General features: G+C 36.3%; 1 protein-coding gene across 1 annotated transcript in view; it reads left to right on the top strand.

The window, feature by feature from the left end:
• LOC136758465 (regulator of G-protein signaling 3) overlaps window positions 1–20,820 on the top strand; it is a 217,529-nt gene that overhangs the window by 131,715 nt on the left and 64,994 nt on the right. The window contains exon 19 of the mRNA XM_066712845.1: window positions 2,562–2,690. Coding sequence (XP_066568942.1) covers window positions 2,562–2,690 — 129 coding nt within the window. The remainder of the gene's footprint in view (window positions 1–2,561; window positions 2,691–20,820) is intronic.

The following is a 20,820-nucleotide window of genomic DNA, read 5'->3' as shown; positions in this document are numbered from 1 at the left end:
CACTCAAATGGATTTCTTTATGACACTGACACAGCATTATACAGTAAAAACCTCCTCTTTATTTCAGTCGTTTTAAATACAAATTAAAGTGGTGAGGATATTTTAAATACTGCGGAGAGTTCAACAGCAATAATCATATCAACCGTCTCCCATCCTGTGCTTTCAAGGGGTGAAAAAAATAAGCTTAATTTGCCTAGGATCAAGTTATTTACATACTGTAGAAGTCAGCAGATGTTTGTCTGACAATCTCTCTTCCTTTAGGGCATCCTCCTTCTGAAATAAACCCAGTTACATAATAGCTGAACGTCCCACACTATTGCACTTAAAATTCAGAGCTAAACAGAGGTAGGTGTTTTAAAATGTGAGAAAACTTTGGTAAAATTATAATGGCAAAAGCAGGATGACCTTTGAAAATTCTCTTAACCTAAAAAAATATATATAGTTCCTTGATTTGTGTTATCTTTTTTGTTGTATTTTTTTCTTTCCTGTAGGCAGTGAGGCTTTGATCTTGCTAAAATTCATTTGTCGAGGGTATGTCAAGTGGTTAGGGAGATGATGTCATCAGCAATAATGCACATTGGAGTTAAGGAGGCTTGTCTGTGAGTTATGAGAGCTCTCTGATAGCATGATCCTGGATACAAAAATAGCAGCATAGATCAAGGAGCAAATGATCAGTTGTACGGTGATCCGCTGGACAAAGAGCATTTGGGCTGGCGTCATGAAGCCCTATACTGACAAAATAATGACAAATCTGCATTAACCACTGTCACCAGTGGCAAATACATCTGACTTAACTGAACTTTGCTTCTGTAAAGCCTTTAAATTAATTCTGGAAAGAACCATCTGTTTTTGAATGTCTATGCATTACTGTCAACTTCTAAAATTCTTTTAATGGGTTTCTTTTGGGGAAGAAAAAAACGTCCTCTGCATCGGCGCTCATAGAAGTTTTACAAAGTCTGTATTTCACACCGGTCAAAAAGAAACACTCTCATAAACAAAACATGCCTTTAGCAAAAGATTTAGTCAGACGAATGCAACTGTAGACATAAGGGTCGGTCAGTTTCACAGCTCTGGAGTGTAGCAAGCTTAAGTTGTGTGATGTCCAAGTTAATGAGGGATCGGTCAAAGATGCAGATCATAAGAAAAAGGTAGTGTTCTGCAGGGTATGATATAACAATCTGCTGATGTAACAGTGTGACCTTTGTAAGATGGATGTTTGTTTGTTTGTTTGCTTGTTTGCTTAAGCTGGTTCAGGTCTTTCTCAATCAGTTAGTGTGAAAAAGGGAAGTTTGTTTTTGGGACACTGATAACCTTTTCAAAATAGAGGCCCCACCTATTATTTATAGCAACACAATTTGCTAGGGCAGCACAGCATATTTTAACTGAGTGTAGTGTAGAGTGTAGGGTTGTATTAAAAATCCTTTCCAAAATGTTCCAATGGTAAATGTCAATGAGGAGAAGGGACTGTTATTTTTTAATGCCCCATTTTTTTGTAGTGTCCAGGCAAAGGTAATTTACTTGTTGGAAACAGTAATTCAATACAACAGGCTAGAAATCTAAAAACGATCAATTCTGTTCATTTTAAACTCCATGTGTATCAGTCAACTTTAAAGCAATGCTGCTCTTCAGTGAGTATAAGTGCCTTTATACACTGGTTTGGTTTCTTTAACATTATTTATTACTATAATAGGACTCAACTAATATATTAATCTGTGGGGAAACAATTGTGATCTTACTGCTATTACTAATTTCTCAATCACTTTCATATACATTTTTCTTGTCTGCAATTTGATATAATTTAGTGAATAATACCTCTGTATCAGCTAGAATATTGGCTAGACCTTTCCGAAAGGTATGGCAAGTTTTGTAAAATGTGCGATCTTCAAATCATATTAGATCTTTTATAATTATTCATGTACCAGACATCAGTCCCTGTATTTGCTTGTTTAACATTTAGAAATGCTTTTTTGTCATAGATTGATATTATATTAATATGTTCCAAGTTTTGACTCGGTTTTGAATTACAAGATTGCAGGATAATACAGTGTAATATATTTGAATGAAAGTCAGTAGCCTAAATGGCATCTGCTTAACAAAGACCAAGATATTAAAAAGGAAATTAAAAACGAAACAATGCCGACTGAGTGATTTATGAATGTAAATCCAGGATATTTTTCTGTTCTCTAGAAAAAGCTCTTTGCTTTCAATTAAATTGCAACTGGCACAGGATACCTTTGGAAACAGTTTTTAACTGCTGAAGACTTTGCTGTATTTTCTGCATTGAAACTTCAATTTACCCTTTACGTACAGTTTGTGTATCTCTGTCTGCTGACAACAAATGCTGGAACCAACATTGTCAGCTGAGAGAGTTCCTTCTTTTTCCTCCCCCATTCTGTCTCTCTCCCCAACAGAAGTGAGTGCTTTCCTTTCACACTCAGATAAGCACAAAGCACTCGGGACTGGAGACACCCCATTAAAATAGGAACATTCACTAAAGTAATAGAAACTTGTGCGCCGCTGGTAATGACCTCTTGTGTGTGTGTTTTCCTTTTTTGCATCAGAAGTCGTCGGAGTGCTTGTTGAGTTTGGAAGCCTTTTCGGCGGAGCAGAAAAGGAGGGTTTGCCAGTGCCTGAAGGAGAACATCTCCAAGCAGCTCCAGCGCCAAGAAGCACCTGCTGACGAAGAAAAGGTAAGAAGAGATCGATCCCTCCCAGTTTTGTGCTGCAAGGGAAGGTGACTTTCTGCTGTGTTATTAGGAGCACATCAACACTGTGTCTGTGGCTTCCCCTGAGGCTTGTGTATTGTTTTTTTTCTCCCCACTTTCTGAATTTTCCCTTCAGCTCACTTCATTTAAAAGTCATTAGCATGCCTCACTGTATTTCTTCTGCTATTCATGGAATGCTATATTTTAAAATTACTTAATGCCAACCCACAGAATTTATTTTGTTTTCCAACAAGTTTATTTTTTATTTTTTAATATAGGCTTCATATAATTCTCTCTTGATTTAATGGTTGCTGCATTTGTTATTAATCGCTGTGCTGGCCTTTGAATGTTACTTACAGTTGAAACATTTGAGCAAAGACTGTTCTGGCCTTTGAATGTTACTTACAGTTGAAACATTTGAGCAAAGACTGTTGTTAGTTGCCCCACTGACTGTTGTCCCATTCAGATTTGTGAAACAATACACAGATGTAGGTTCTTGCCTGTGTGATCATCCTGTATTAAAGTCTGCAATGTGATTAAACAGTTTTTAATTGAGGGGAAGAGATGAAAGTAGGGAACACATCTCATTAATCAGTTGAAAGCAATTTCCTTGAAAACTATATAGAATTGTAATGCTTTTATTCAAGGAGGTAGTAATAGTAGCTTTTAACTGCTGTCCCAAGAAATGTGCATTCTCGTTTTCCATAGTGCACATTGTTACAGTAGTAGTTATCATTTAAAGTTTTAAGGATGTTTCTAAAAGGTCTGTTATATAGAGGGCATTTTCCATTACTCAAAATGCTCCAAGAAAGCAATGGGTAATAAAAATGTTATGCTTAATAACAGTTCTGTAATTGTGGGAGTTTCTGTTGAACATGACCTATCCAGTTTTACTGGTGTATGACAGTTTCTCCTGTTATGAAAGTGTTTAGAAGACCTGTGGTATTACATTACACAGGGACCAAAATAGATTTTCTCTTTTTTTTATTTATTTTTTTATTCCCCCCACATGATTCTTGCTCAGACAGTACCGTTATTGAGAGATATGGCAACACTTGAGAAGTGTGTTTCCTACCAATCACACTTACATGCATTTGTAAGGGACTGGCTTTCAAAGCAGGATCAATTAGAGTTTTCTTTTCTTTTCTGCACATGAAAGTAAAAACCTACAGCAGCCCTTTTATGCATGTGCAAAATCAAGGTCTGTTCTTTTTTATTTTCTCTGAATAACCTTTGTGTCAGGATAGAGGCTGAAACCCATCACAGTGGAGCTGGGAAATGAACCATTTAGAAACTAGATGAAAATTGGAGTGTATTTCATCAATGCAAGGTCCTCATTCTCCATTCTTAATCAGGAGAAAATGTGTAGCAGCTCAACGTGACCTATACAGTTAGACACCAGGGTTGGGGTCAATTCCACTAATTTAATTCCAATTATCCCTTTAAATTCCATCAAATCAATTCATTATCCAAAACACTTTCCTAAATTCCTTTTCAATTCAATAAATCTCAGTTCCAAATTCAGATCAATTCTGCAAACTCAATTCCAATTCGATGTTTTTCCCACACCAATTCCTTAATCCTTAACGGTTTCCTTAATTACCATCACTTAAGTTTTCAAAGTGATCAAACACCAGAGGCTTCTCTGACATTGTGAAAGTGTTTGTCTAAATTGGTAGGCAGTGGGTCCTCAGCCAGTTCAGGTTCAATCACAAAATCAGGGTTCTCAGTAACAGTCAAAGTCAAAAACACAAGCAATCCTTAAAAAAAAATGATGTTAACACAGTCAAAACCACCACAATCCTTCTACCCAACAAATAAGGAGAGCGAGATAAGTCCTTATATAGTAAGTTTTAGAACAGTGGGTAATTGCAAGTAATTGAGATGGTTCTTGTGATATATCCTTCCCAACAAGAGGGCAGGACTAGGACACTGTCTTGTATGAGTGTCTATTAGGTGGATGAGGAACTCATTGGCTGAGATTCAGATAATATAAATTCCCCAGTTGCTAGGAGGCCAGGAAAAATTGACCTGAGAAGCTGCTGAGAAGCATTTGCGTGTAATTTTAATAATATAACATTGTCTTGTAAACATTGTCTAAATAATTGAAAAATGTGATGAAAACACAATTATTACAAAATCAAGTAGTTTAAGAACAGATAATACATAATTATAGAGGATTCATAATGGATTAAAAAGGGTAAAATGATTAAAACAAGGCACATGAAAAGCATTTCCAATTCAAATTCTGAAGTATAAGATACTGACAATTACAAATTCAATTCCAGCTTAATTCCAATTCAATTCCAATTCCAAAGACTGGAATCATTAAGAATTCAAATTGGAATTGCTCAATTAAAAAAAGTATAACATTTTTGTTGGAATTACCCCAACCTTGGTGGACACATGAATTGGGGAGCTGCTAAAGTTGTCAGAATTATTAGGATTCAATTTAAAACCAATGGTATTATTTGTGACATTGTGTTTGTTTTTATACTCCAGTTGACATGAGAAAGGAGTGTTTTCTCATTCTGTGTTGCTCTCCTTTGATTCCCTTGTGCTTTCTACATAATAAATATTGATCTCCTCATATAGCAGGTCAGTAAATCGTGTGAAACGGGACACGCATTAAGCAGTTCACTACTTTTCTCCAGATTAAACAATGGTAATCATAACAACACTAAACTACACTTAAATGTCATATAAGTTTTCAAAATTGTGAATAGAATCTAGTTGATTATCTTTCTATTCAGAAATTATTATTTTTGAATCTGAAACAAATAATTATTTGTTCTTGGGTTTTGGGTTTGTTCAAGTTGTTCAAAAGTACATTAAAATGTTGATGTGTAATTCTTGGCAGCAGTGAAAGTAGCATTGCCTGAGAATGTGCTGTGTAAGTAATAGGATAATACATGCATATCTACTTTACATAAATTATATAAATGAGTGCAGACTGAAAATGTAGACACGGCAAATTCAGCAGGACGTGAACGGTTTTATTATGGTACAGAGTTGGACATGCAAGGGGATTTTTTTTTTTTTTTTTTCTGGGAAGACTTTCCCAAATAAATAGGAGGAAGGTAAAGGGCATTTCACTCCAGTTCCCCTCGAGCACTTTTTTTTTTTTATCAACTCCCTAGTGTTCTGCTGTAAATACCACCACGTCAGAGATGTAACTTTTTCTCTCTGTGAAGTTTCCAGTTCTGACTGAGATCTGTTGTTAATTTGAGTCATCTGTTCATAAATCTCTCCTAATGATAAGTAGGTCTCCAAGGCATATTCTATTTAAATGGGCATTACATTTGGCTTTGAACTTTCAATAGGTTTTTCCTTCAAATAATATGGGCACTTATATTTGTTCTTATATTCTCTCTATACAGTATTACACATTCTTTTATTTTGTGAAGAGAGAATGTTGAGTGTTTCATGGAGAAGAGAGAACTTGAACTAAAAAGAAGAATTCAAAGAAGAATCTTATTCCCTCACAGTTTCTGCTGTGTGGAGTGAAGCCCAACCCAAACTTTTAACATGCACACATTCTCACAGGTAAAGCAACGGATGTGTCTGCACACCCCAAAGTGCTCCTCCCAGGGAAGGGTGTTTGAGTGTGGATGTTAACTTATTCACTAACCAGTTCTTGCCTGAGGATATTAAGACCAAAGACTTCCAAATCGGCTATATAGTTTCTCATAAAAAAATGTCTTTTCAAGTGATCAAAAAAATGTCTGAGCATTTTTTATCCTATTATAGTAGTTACATTGTGAAAAAGACAGTAGAGAACTGCAGGGAAGGGTTTGACACATCATACATTACCCACCAATTCTAAGTCAAGAAATATAACCTTGATCTGGTTGTATGCATTTCTGAAATTTTTTATGCATTTTTTTAATGTGCAAAATGTCTCCATTAGTTGTGTTTGTGAACTTGAATGGTAGCATTTTCATTGTAGGGAAATTTTTTAAATTGGATTTCTCTTGTGTTTTTTACACAGAGACTGGCTGTCAGAAACAGTTGCAGTTTTATTATCCAAAGCAGAGTTTGCCTGTGGAGCTGCAATTTAAATGTTTAATTGCAACCGGTTTCTGTTAAGTGCAGGAAATGGTATGTTGTGTCTGCCATAGCTGGATCTCTGGGATTAGGGATGCTTTTATTTTGACAGAAGTATTGTGAAAATGTACTGCTTTTGAAGTCAGAGGCCTGAAAACACATTTTTGTTTCCTTGAATAATTTGCATTGAAAACAAATACGGAATCATGTCACTGTCTCTCTATGGGGCCAGTGAAACTTTTTTCATTGTTATGTGGCATTCATACAGTTATGTATTTTTTATTCTTTATAATATAGTAAAAATCTAATAAGATAGTCACCACTGGGTTAATAAACGAATAGTCACTTCTTATAGTGTAAATTATCAAAGACATTTATAGACAGGTAGTCTTTTTTGTATTCTATAAAACCAAGAGCTGTCCTCAGTTTACCTGTTCTATATTACTGCAGTTTAGCTATCAGAGTCAGGAAAAACAGAAATACTTTGGTATTTCTGTGTATTTGTTGAAGCTTTGGCAAAACCTTCCTTAAGGGTTAAAGTACAGTGGTCTAGGCAGGCATGCATTCTGGATAAAATGTGAGTTGCTAAATATAGCTTGTTTATTGTCTTGGCAAAGGTTCAATTTAAAGATATAATGAATTGACCTTTTAATAATTAGCCACCGTATTGAGAATCTCCCATGACTTGATTTGATTTATTCTGTAGCAGACTACTACTAAGTATTAAAATTATAAAAACATATCCTTCAAATTTTTTGGATCTTGGAGGCCTTTTCATTCATACATACGTTTATTTTATTTGACTTTTTTTTTAGCCAAAATGTTTGACGTGGTAATAACAAGTAGTATAAATAATAGTATAAGTATAAATATTACTATACATTTGAATGTGTATTTTAACAAGTATAGGGCTAATACAGTATGTCTTGGTCTATTGATGCACTTTTTTAAGCACATCAGTGAATTATTTATTACGCTTATTATATTTACAAGTAACAACCAAGGATGATTCTGTTGTCTTGTTTCTACTGTTGTGTATATTTTCAGTCCATGTTCAAATGTTAATTGATGTAGTAATCTTGGTAGTCCAGCACTGAAGAAAAAGACTGCTTTGTAAATTGGTGTTTAAAGTTTAAAGTGCAGTTCTTGATTCAAAATGTCCATTCTAAACAATATCCCCAATATAATTATTCTAAAATAACAATATTGTTTTAAATATTAAGTATTAATAGTGTGTGTGTGTGTGTGTGTGTGTGTGTGTGTGTGTATATATATATATAGTAGTAATAGTTTTTTTTTACATTAGCCACCATGCTTTTCAAACACAGTCCTTTCAGCTGTAAAACGACAAACAAAATCGAATCATATTGGTAATGTCTATAAGATATTCCTCGTGGCACTCTCTATGTGCATTCACTAAAATGGCCTCAGGGCCACACTCCAAATAGGCATTGATCAGAAAACTGGCCTCAGCACAATGAAGATGACGTACCAATCCAATGGAAGAATTACAAAGCAAAAAGAAAATCATTGTATTGATCAAGGATTTTAAATTAAACAATTGTCTTTCCATGCTGTAATGCACTATACCTTTTAAGCCTTTGCTAACGTATTGCCTTTTTATCTTACACCACAACTAGTGTTCTATGGTATATGAAATGGTTGTGTGAATTGTAGATGGATATGTCAGTCATGAGTGATAAGAAAAAAAGGAGAGCTATAGGTATACTTCTTGGGACTTTTATGTTTGAGCTCTGTGGAGTAGATTTTACCATCCTTGTTATTGTACAATATCTTTCAGCCGTCTCCGTGAGTTTGAATGTGCACAATATTTTTGCCCAGAACCAGCTTTTTTTTTTTCTTCTCCTTACTGGTAATTGCTAAATATCCCCCCTTTATTCCAAATTTATTTGGCGAAAACTTCAAATAACACCAAGGGCAAGACCTGTACTAGTATATCTTATGTTGGATTGGAGCTGCAATGCACATCTGTGTTGTGGATTACCTCGTCCATGCAATCAGATGTCTGGCAAGTGCTCTAACAATTATATCTGTAATTGTTAATGATTCTGTTCATTGGGCTCAGAAACAGCACTGCTATTGCTTCATTTAGTGAACTTTCTCTTGGTGTGCATCCTTTCTGAATATGGCTTTTAGCAAAGAAGCCTTTTATTACATTTTACAAGATTTATTAGAATCAGGCGGCTTCCTTAGATGCACATTTTCTCCTGTACAGATGTTTTATTTTAAGAAATGGCAACCACTAAAGTGAAGGAGTTTGTCCCTTTCTTTGTATTTAATCTTCCAAAGCCCTCTCCATTGTATTATTTGATAGGGATCTCCTCTTGGTCCAAAAGGGGGGAAACATTTGTAAAAAGCCTTAATCTTTCAATCCAGTCTCTTAATCCACTGTCAACTCTTGCACTGCCTGCCCAACATTTCATCACACGTTCCATGGAAAATCTGGACCATAATCTTCTCTCTGTGACCTTGTAGGATTTGCAAGCCCATCTTTGAATTAGACTGTCAACAGTCTCCCTTCTCTCTGTAACCAAAATATGGAGAAAAAAAGAATACCAATCCATTTATTGTTTTACCCTACAGAGCTGGTTGATTTATTTTTTGCTGTCCCATCCTCAATGATGTACATCTCATGACCTGCACTTCTAGCCTGTGTGACATTTACAATCTGCTGAGCACTGCATGCACACTTGCAACAACGAACATCAACTGCACGGTATACATTTGTAAAATGAGAAGTTCCTCCATATCCATACCATTTGTTACGGCATAGGTGAAGGCATTGATCATCTGCAGAAAAAGTGCTTCTCTTTGAAGAGATCACTTATGACAAAGGAACAGGCCTGACCCATAGAAAGAGGTATCTGATTCTGTCCTGCAGGCGCTCCATTCATTGTGCCAAATTATGTTACTTATATATAAATGAAATGACAGAAACGGTTATATGGATGCTGAAATATATATATATACAAATAACTCCTCCAGCAAAGGTGAGAATTAAATTAAGCAAGGTGTGTTATTTAATTACCACCTTTTCAGATGCACTCTAGTGCCTATCCATTAGTGAAATCAATCCAATCAATCTCATTTCACTAATGACCTGACATACATTAAATGTCAAGGCCCCCAAGAGATCCGGAGGTCAGTGTATAGGGAGATAATCCACTTTGACCTCTCAGCCCCTGTGCACAGTGAGTGTGCTTTGACCCTGTCCTCTGTTGCCAGAGATGCTCTTTTCTTTCAGCCTGTCCAGGATTGCTCATCCCTCGTTCTGCCATCAACCTTCCCTCCCCATCTCAAAGTCATCCCTTTGATGGCTAATGGACCATTTCCTTCTGTTTTCAGGCAATAAACGAGCAAATACCCTCTTTCTCTGGTGACTGACTCGCGGTGTGCAAACATCCAGTTTTCTTGTTATCACAGTATTATTAATCTATGTGCAAACAAATCTGATGTGAATGGTGTGGATTTTCTTTGTACTTGCCCCCTGGGAGTAATCCACACTAGTTTTCAATTCCGACCGCTATTTTAATGACTGGACACTAATATTAAAAGCAAAAAAATGAAAACAGACTTGCAGCTCCACTTGCATCCATCTTCCAACTGTTTTTCTTGTGCCAAATTAAAGGAGTATAACTCTTGCTGTAATTTAAATAGTTTGAATTTCTAATTTGATACATTAATAATTCAAGGTGCTCTCATCCTGTATTAAAGAAAGCTAAATATTTGAATACAATTCCCAAAAAGGCAAGTTTTGGAGTAGATTGGTTCACAACTAACAATGTCAATAGAGAGAAACTGTATTTGTGACAGTTCTTTACTCCCACAGAATAGCTTAATAATACTAATATTAACACTACTACTTTTCAGTCAGGTAAAGTATGAAAGATCTTGGTAGATCGTGTGTTTTGTCATGCAGGCTGATCAGAGCAACGGTGCTGACATGTTCAGTCATTTCTTAAGTTTGGAAGTAATAATTGCAATATGATGCCTCGCTCTCACCTTCTGGCTTTGTAATTGCAAGTTAGCATTCAAACAGACTCACCACTACATGTCTTGCACTAATTCTGGAGAATCAAGCATGCATCTATCAAGATGGATGCAAAGTGGACCATCTCTCCTTTCACATTGGGAATCCAGATTAGGATAAACAGAAGCTGAGGATTTAAACTCGTACACAGCACCTACTGATGGACACCAGTCTTCTCCCAGACCCAAAATAGCAACTGCCTAGTTATTATATGGAAAGCCATTCATTTGGGACTGATAGTTTTCTATCTTTTGATTCACACTTATAGGACATTCTTGAAAAACAAATTTCTTTAAACATCTGTTGATATATAAGGCTCACATTATGTATCCCAAACTCTTTGCACAATAATCAGGTTAACATTAGTTGATTCTGAAAGTCAGAACTGTAGTTTATTCATTTTGTTTGAACATTCTGGAACAGCTCAGATCATCCTACTTCTACGCAGGCCTTTTCGATTCTCTTAATTTCCTGACAGCCATGGGGGCAACAGTGAAATCTACAGTGTATTTATCTAGTGTCTTGGTTTGAGAAGCAAGAAGCACATACAGATGAAAGAAGAAAACACTAATAAATGTGGTCTTTGGTTGTGGCAAACTTTAATGTGTTCTGTGCCTACAAAGAAGTCTAATTTCAGATTCAACAGTCAGGGGAGGGAAAATGAGCATGCTCTAGACTAGAGCAGAAAGGCGCTGAAATGCAGTTGAAGTCTTATAGTCGGATCACGAAGCCCTTTGTAAATGATATTTCAAACTGGAAGCATGCTGAGAGGCGGCTGCCATTCCTCCTGGCAGTAACAGATGAGAAGTTGGCTCATTAGAGACGAGGTATAGCCTAGCATCTTCTGCATAATTTGGGGGGATTCCATTATTATTTGCTGCAGTTGCTGTCTTTTGCTTTCAGCATGATGCCTCTTGGTCTTAAAGATGTCATGTGTTGCACTTAAAATACCAAAAGCTACTGAAATCTTGCTTATTTTTCTGTTTCTTCTTACACCACCAGCACAACAGTGAGTTCTTTATTTTTCTTCCTGTAATCATTCTCATAATCATTGGCATCTTCATAATTTGATCAGGAAACAAGTAGGCAGAATGTAGACTTGTTACCAAATAAAACCTAAAAGATGACTTGCACAGTTTTGTAGCCCCAGGAAAATTGAACAGTTTCTGTCAGCTGATACATTGATTCAACAAAATATAATGTACACTGTTACAGAAGGACTTCTGATTTTAGAAAGAATATGTCCAAATCATAAAAAAAATTATAAAGGTAGAGTTACTATACCGTAGTGGTATAAGGTAGAGGGGGGAGTGGTTTTGTATAGTTCCGTTTTTGGTGGAATGATGGTGCGCTTTCATTCCTGTAATTTTATAAGCTGTTGAAATAGAAAATCCTTTTAGTGCTGAACTACATGGTTTCTGTCAGCACTCGGTAGACACTGGGATTATTTTCAGCCTTAAAGAATGCTGAGACAATCCCATTTCCAAAGCAAGCTTCTCTTTAGCCGCCCGGTATCAAAAGTCTTATTCAGTTATAAGTCACAGCCATGTTCCTTTCTTTATTGCACGCATCATGTGTAACATACATTTTGAGTACAGTATGACATAACTCAGTGTTTTGCATACAAAGATGATGATGACTGTGTGCTGAGTTGTGTAACCATTTTCAATTTGATTAATTGTTCCCCCTGTGACTGAAACAATCTCTCGACTCCTAAGAGGCACTCAGCATAATATTCAGTCCGATTTATGGCCTGTTTTTGGCTGGCTGTTCAACTTATTATTATTATTATTGAAACGTACAGTTCAGTTTGTGGAAATTAAACTTTTAAGAAAGTAATACAATTTATGAACAAATACAGATCAACTCTTCACATTAGTGTAGGTCCTTTTGTCTTGCTTTTATAAGAATTTAATACAGACATAATACCTTATACCTTATATATGTTTTTATAGTTTGATATTTGGAAAGCATGTTTTATTTCCACATTCATATGAAAGTGGAATGACTTCTGATAGCCTGATCTCACATAATAGATAAATGTACCACTTCTTACAGGAAAAACTAAATTTAAAAACGCTTATTCTTAACTTTCTTCTTTTCCTTCTTTTCCACACATACATTCCCTTCTGAGCTGATGTTTGTCTTAACTCTTCAATAAACTGAAATATATTTTTATAAAAGTGCACACATTTAATGAATCACATTTTGAAGGAATATACTCCTGTCATTTGTCAGATAATTAACTTTCATGTTTCCTGCAAAAATGCCAATGATTTTGAATGACTCATAGTGATGGTAATAAAAACGTGTAAATGGCGCATAAAATGTCACACAATATTCAGTAGTACAGAAGATTCTGTGTTGATAAACATACCCATGATCCCTAGGGAGGTAAACCTCAACCTGTTTTACTGGCAAGGGATTTTGTATATATGGTGATAACAACACACAAGCTCTCTGGTCCAAAATAAAATACCATGGGGATATTATGAACTCCTGCTGAACTCTGTTACTAAAATAAGTGTATTCTCTCAGCAACTGTTTTGGATCAAGATGGTTTCTCTTGAAAGGAGTATTTGTACTGTAGTGCTCAGAGAGGTATGCATTAATGGTATACTTACAAGCTCTTACATAAAGAGCTTCCACTTTGAAAGGAAAAAAGCAGAAAGTCTGTTTTCTATTATAGAGTGGCCCTGGAGCATGTAAACTGCTTCATGAGGTATAGATGACATGGGTTTACGCAAATAATAATATATATATATACATAGATATAGATGGATATATAATCTCTCCATGGGAACATGGCCAACATATAACCTCTTGCAATTAAAGCCATGATCAACTTAGCCATAGGGACAGTATTAAAATGCTTTTCATGGCCTTTTTGCGGTAGGCAAAATAGTATGCAGCACCTTTTCTTTCTCATTTTACCTGCACTGAAAACGCAACCACTGGTCTTGAGCATCTCCTTTTTACCATCTGAAGTGTATGTAAAATGAAGTAACATGATGAAGTTCAGTCATTATTTTTTTATTTTTCCCCCCCTTGTTTTTCTTAATGCTTACACATGAATGAGAAGGCTTGAAGATCGATGGCTTTACTCCAGTTTCTTCACCTAGGCCGATTCCCTTTTGACCTGATGAACCTTATCGGCTGATGTTGCCAAGCTACTGAAGCCAGGAGGACAGTGTTCAGACTGGGCATACTCATCTCTGGTCACCTGCACGGTCACTTTGACTGAGACCTTTGCGTGGGAACGTTGAAGCCTGCGTGGTGCTTCCAATGGATTCCCAGCCAGCGAGGAGTGATTGTCTAGAACAGTGGATCACAAACTTGTTTTGTTTTGTTGTTCGTGGATCTCTGCACACCACACCACCGTGTATTTTATCAAAGCACAGCAGGCTCATAAGCATAACCAATAATAATAAGGACCACATGCTTATCTTCCTGTGTATCAGTGTGATGGTTGACATTTTAAAGAGTTATTTCTCTTCATGTTTGTCACTTGACATTTATCTGGAGAGGAAAGAAAAAATATATATTTTAAAATGAGCTGAAACTGGCTAATGGTATAGTACAGCACAATTGTATTTATAATTTGCAATATGGTACAACCTATATTGTGTAAAGAGATGCATGTAAAGGTAAACATTAGGGTTGCCATTCCTGGTATGATGATGTAATTATAGCTGCCTAGAATATCTGGAACACCTTTATATGGGCCTTTAAAGTAATTTAATTTCATGATTTGGCTACTACAGCACCAAAAGTGTGAAGCTATGCCCAATCTGAAACCACTCCGGTCTTGGTTAACTCTAAACTGTGTTGTACCAGATTTCAAGATCCAGCCATTGTAATTTGAAACACTATGTACTCTATTCCCATTTCGAAATTAGTTTTTGATCATTAACCCAGCATTGTTCCTCAGCAGTATATACAGCTACCTTGTGTCATTACAGATGTTATTTATTATAAGCAATTATAAAATAAACTTATTCATTTGTATTTATTTTTAAAATAAATTATGGAAACTATTCAACCTATAATGGATAGCTGTGGTTGTTGAGTGAAAGGCGTAGACAAGCTATTAGCTGCCAGAAATAATGTATGAAGTAAATTATGCTGCAGATTTGTCTTTCACGGGGCATGTTAATGCTGTGTCAGCTTGCTTCCTGACAGCTTCACAATAATTTCCCAGTTAGGTAAATGGGTGTTAAATTAAATCAAACTGAAGCATTGTCCTATTGTTAACAGCAGTAATTAAATTAATGATTAGCCCCAGTTAATTATCTTATCTTCAGATACTGTAAAACAACGTTTTCCAAGTGAATTACAGAATTACGCTCTTAGGCGATTTGGTTGTCATTGTTGTTGATGTTTTTGCAAGTTATTTTCATACATTCATCGCACGAGAAACTACGTCACAATGAAAAAGCAGAAGACACTAATATCCTAAATTTTGCATTGATTTAAGGTCCTGCTGAAAATAGTACATCTGTATCTTTCTTCCAATCAGTGGCATTCATCCATGTTTCTTAAATGTAGCTTTATAACCATCAGGTCTTTAGGAGAAGAGACTCACTCTCCAATGTACTGTTTTATTCCACTTATCCAGCCTACATATTGCCTCAGTAGTGTGAAGAACATTAAACAATATTGTTGTATGATTTTACCATACATATGTTTTGTTGCTTTAGTTCCCCTGAGAAAGGGACATGTTCATTAGATAAATTAACAAAGTTTTACTATTAATATTATTACTAAATTTCTTAGCAGACACCCTTGTCCAGGGTGACTTTTGTTATGTTATCACATTGTTTTTACATTTACCTTGCTCAAGGGTACAACAGCAGCACATCGCCTTAACCTCAGGAAACAACCAGAGGCAAAACAACCGTTTTCTCAAATAAGTTAAATTCTCTGTGTGCAGCCCTGGATTGTGACATTTCTCATTATATCTGTTGATGCTGTAGAGATAGGAGCACTGGCTACATACTGTATTTAATACAGTATTTTGTTTATTTTCACCAAGAGGAAGCCAATTGCCATAACCATAATCAACTGTCAAGCTATTTCTCACTGATGCAGTTTCCATATGCCACCCGTTGTGTGAAGCAAAACGTTCCTCAAACGACAGCAGTGGGCATTGTGCTCGGTTTGGCAGCTTGCAAGAGCACCGTAGTAACGCTACTGTCACATTAGCATATACACAGAAAAAGACCAGAGCTGTGTGGTAGTACATGGAAACTGTCAATTTCCCCTTCAGATGACACTCACTTGCACAGTGGCTTAATGAGATTCCACATCGAATTTAACTTCATGTGTATAGTTACTACAATTATTGCGTCACTGATTATGTAATGTTGGAGATACAGAGCAATGATAACGTAGTATTAGTCAATCACACATTGTACTGACTTACAAGCATAGCGGTGTGATGAAGGAGGCAAGATGGTGTTTATTTGAATGTAAAAACGCTCTTAAATACTTTAAAAATAGCCTCTTGAGAGATTGAAAGGCCTCTTCAGCTTCATGAGGACAAGGAAGGGACTCCAGCTCTCTTCACGTGCTGTTTTATTAACAGCTGCTCCACTGGCCGACCACTGAGTCTTCGTGCCTCCAACTGGACAGCCATAAACACTCTCTGTGAAGTGTGATTTTGAGAATTTTTAAAGCATTTCGGTTTTCCTTCAAGGTAATTTTGAATAGTTTTCTAATACTGTCAAGGCCTCACAGACGCGCATAGACACATACACCTCATCACGGCTGTTCAGCACTGTAGAGTAAGGTGGGTTTACATGATGGTCCTTGCACCCTCACCACACAGAAGACAATGCCGGCTCTTGCTGGATCTATGGCAGTTGATGCAGCGTGACTAGACTAACCTGTCTGTTGCAGATGTTCTACTCCTGTACAAGTTCATACAGCTCAGATAAATCTGCTTATTGACAAGAGCCTTCTCATTTAATTTTCATTTTAAAGAGGATGTGTATCTTGAATGTATTGAATCAGTTGTATCTTGTAAAGAATTGTTCTTCTGCTTCATGTTTTGTCTTAATCTTCCTCAGACATATATATTTGATCATAAACACATCAAGCTTATTGTCTGTTAGAAACATTCATCTTGTAATATCGCCATACATTTCTGTCCATACTATTATACATTAAGATTTAAACTTACTTTATCAAGGCCTGTTTAAATAGGCCTGTAGCTGAAAGCCAGTGAGAGTTTGCTTTCCTGTGAACAGCTTATAAAGTACTTGACACTGCACTTGATAGGACCAGAGACTATATTTCTCTCCTTTAAAGGACAAACATAGTTATTTGTTTTCCCCTATTTGTCACTGGTACAGAGAATCAATTTTTGATTCCAAAACAATGGGATCGTGTTTTTGCTTTAATAAAGTGCCACCTGTTTGAACAATAAGATTGAGAATGTACATTACACTATGAAGCAAACTCCAGTAAAAAGAAAAAAAACAAATGTCAACTGTCTGAGAGGGAAAGATAATTGTGATGTATAGTCCCACTGGTAAAAAGTGGGCTTTTATTTCAAATACTAACTGTAACTAGGCCTTTTTTATATTGAACTATTATTACTGTTCTAGAAAAGTAGTGCTTATAGTTCTTCTAAACTGTAGCATTGTTCAACCTATACATTACTTGACTAGGCTGGTTCTTGATCAAAAGGTCCATTGCACTTGTGGCTGCTTATAATCCACATATAGTATATTTGTAATGTGTACATTATTGAAGCACAAATACAGCATCAAAAATGCAGATGTTCATGATCTGTTGAATAGGGTGTAGCCCTAATGCTTTCCATCTCCTGATTGAGTACCTACAGTAACAGAGTATGCCATTACTTGGGAAACTCAGTCAAAATTGCACTGGATGGCACAGCTAAAGCAGGGCTCTTACCCACACCTTCACTTTATTTCTATTTTTTTCCCTTCTGATGCCATTCAGCCACTGTACCTATTATCTGCTCACCGTGCTTTTGAGACAACACCTTTCTCCTCACGAGATTCTTTTGATATTCCTGTCTCTCAGATGATGCTGCATTTGATTTACTAGGTGTTTGACAAGCTTTTCAGGTTGCATGCACCCACACATCCTTGTGTGTAAATCAACTTGTTTTGCAATGTCAAGGCAGAGAGGACTTAATTTCATTATCCACATCCAGCACAAAGCTGTATTGTCTGCCACCAGAAAGGAAGTAAATCATCCAGGACATGTGCTTAAAGTGAAACCCATGATGACCTCCAGTTAGTGTTTAGTAATTCAAAGTGCTTTATGGCAGGACTTTGAGAGCCATATTTAGTTATAGTTTATTTAGAATTTAGCCTAGTATGTTCTTATGTATACATACATACATACATACATAGACAATATATATACATGTGTATGTGTGTATATAAATATATATTATAAACACACAGGCCTACAAAAAGATGTCTGTTTCCAACTGTGCATAGCAGGGATGTGACATGAATGCATCTCTGTCTGCCTGTCATCAATGGCAGAAACCCTGAATACAAAGAGGTGTTTCTCTAGCATTTCTTGGTGATGTCAGCAACATGGCAGCTTTGAGAAAACACTTACCTGCATTGATGGAATCTGACACTTCATCATTAGTGCATTTTACCTAAATATTTAAGGACAAAGCTGGGATGCAAACAACTATTTAAGATGCAAGCAGTCAGGAAAGAAAGATCTCTCAAATTTATACAATGAAACCTAGTTTGCACTTCAAAATTGGGGTTAGGAATAATGTAAATATGTCAGCATTAACTACAATGCAAAGTCTTTTATGTTTTTGTTTTGCATTTTCAGAGCTGAAGTGACAGAATACTAATGTGTTAATTTCAAAGTGTCAAGCACTGAATGTGACCAACAGGAATATGATATGTCCTTGGCAGTTCCCTATTTTCCTTCATGCTTTTGTCTGGCTGCAGATACCAGTGTATATGGGTGTGGTATTGTGTGGGGGGGTACTGAAGGTGATGTCATGCCAACTGAGACTCAATGGATTCGCAAATAATTCTTTTTTCAGTAAGACTGATTTGCAAAAGCCTTGGTAGATATGGGAAATGGGATTGTGTATTGACTCCCAGCCTGACTGATCTCACCTCAGTTTAAGCCTGCCTGGATTTGAGAACAATTTGGATGTTGTACATTAACTTGCAAGTGAATCAGACCCCTGTCCTGGAATGAGTCTTTGTGTACAATATTCTCATTTATCGCTACCCTGCAGCCGAGTCGCCCTATGGAGGCCATTTTAACCTTATCGGGTAGATATAGCTTTGTCTCAGTGAAGACCTCTCATCCAGAGCAGAGTCAACATACATTTCCTGCATCTGTGCTATACAGTCACCGAGTTTGCATTTTTCTCTATTGGCAAATTCGTGCTCCAACACTTTCCCCACACTCTGCTTGGTTATTTTTTCTGAATGACATCTGTGACGAATGTTCCCTGTTATATTAAAATGTTTTATTTATATTAATGTAGAGCAGAAATTGATTGAAATGCTTGTGGCACCTTATTCCATAGTGGACATTAATTCCTATAACTAAGAATTGTTAGAATGGTTTGTCAATGGGAGGCAGCTCATTAAAATTATATTTTGGTGGCAGTCGCCGATGCTGTTGTACCATATAACAATTAATGAAACTGTAAAACTATGCTATTTAAAACACTGAAATGGGATTAAAAGCTGTACAGTACCCCCTCTGAGCCATCTCTAAATGTACTTTTTCATATTCTGTGTAGCTGTTCTTTGATTATTTTATCCCCATACTCTTCAATGTGAACTTATTTGCTTGGTTATGTTATTTGAATACAAAAAGCAAATTAATTTCAGTTGAATATAAGTATTTATTTAAAGGTACAGAATTGTCTTCTGTTTTGTATATGCACTGCCTGCATGCATGTTGTACGCAAATGTTGTACCCTATGTGATGTATGATTTTGTATTTCGTGTGAGTACTATACCTGTAATAAATGGCTCATTATAATGAGTAGAAGTCATGCGTGATGGAGGGAGAGTTTGGTGTAGAACAAGGTTTGTTTAGTTTGTAGCTCTATTGTCTCCACAATTTTCTATAGACATGTGGGTTCACATACAGAGTTAGATATGCATGTTTAACTGTGCTTGAATATCTACATTTGTGTTAGTGGCCAGATATTGGACCCGCCTGTTCCTGCCACCAAACTACTCAGGGTTCCCATTTGCTCTTCATTTTCAGTTATCCCTCAACAGTCATGCCATTAAATCATGTACTTTATCTTAATGCAGAAGTGATTTTTGAATGCAACACCTGTTTGTTAAAACACTAATTATGTTCGTTGCTCACATTCCATTTTCCATTTGTAACACCAGAATTCCACGGCTGAACTGATCTACAACTTAGCACTCATACTTCTCATCATTTCTGTTTAGGAGACAGGGTAGGCTGCATGTCTTTAAGAAGGGTTTAATGGAGAGAAAATAATATCTATTGCCAGTAGTTATTTTCCATCTAAAAAAAACTTTTGCTGTTATTCTATTATTCTTGACATAGCCAGTAAATTAGGTTTCATTCATGGCCTGCTATCATGAAGATAATGCATGCCACAGCTTTGTAATGCATCATTTCAGCTACTGGCTCTCCATCACCCTTCTCTTTTTGAACACTACTTTGTGCTCTGGATTAACAGTCCTTGCTGATTAGAACAATTGATTGTGGAAATGCCTGATTCCCTTCCTTAAATGTAATCTGTCAAAAAATAAAGAAAACAAAAGCTGCCGCTCTCTGTATCTCAAGATAAAGCCAGTGGCTCTCTGATGGGCAGGATTGATGCAGGATTTAGTGAACTGATCTGTCAGCAGACTTCAAACATGCTAAGCCTCTCTGATTAAACACCATGCAAACAACTGCCTTCTAAATGAATGTGTGCGTGTGTGTATATATACATATATATATACATATATATATATATATATATATATACATATATACATATATACATAT

The sequence above is a fragment of the Amia ocellicauda genome, chromosome 9 (assembly GCF_036373705.1).
Source record: "Amia ocellicauda isolate fAmiCal2 chromosome 9, fAmiCal2.hap1, whole genome shotgun sequence".
Taxonomy (NCBI): Eukaryota; Metazoa; Chordata; class Actinopteri; order Amiiformes; family Amiidae; genus Amia; species Amia ocellicauda.
This window is presented reverse-complemented; position numbering and strand designations above follow the sequence as displayed.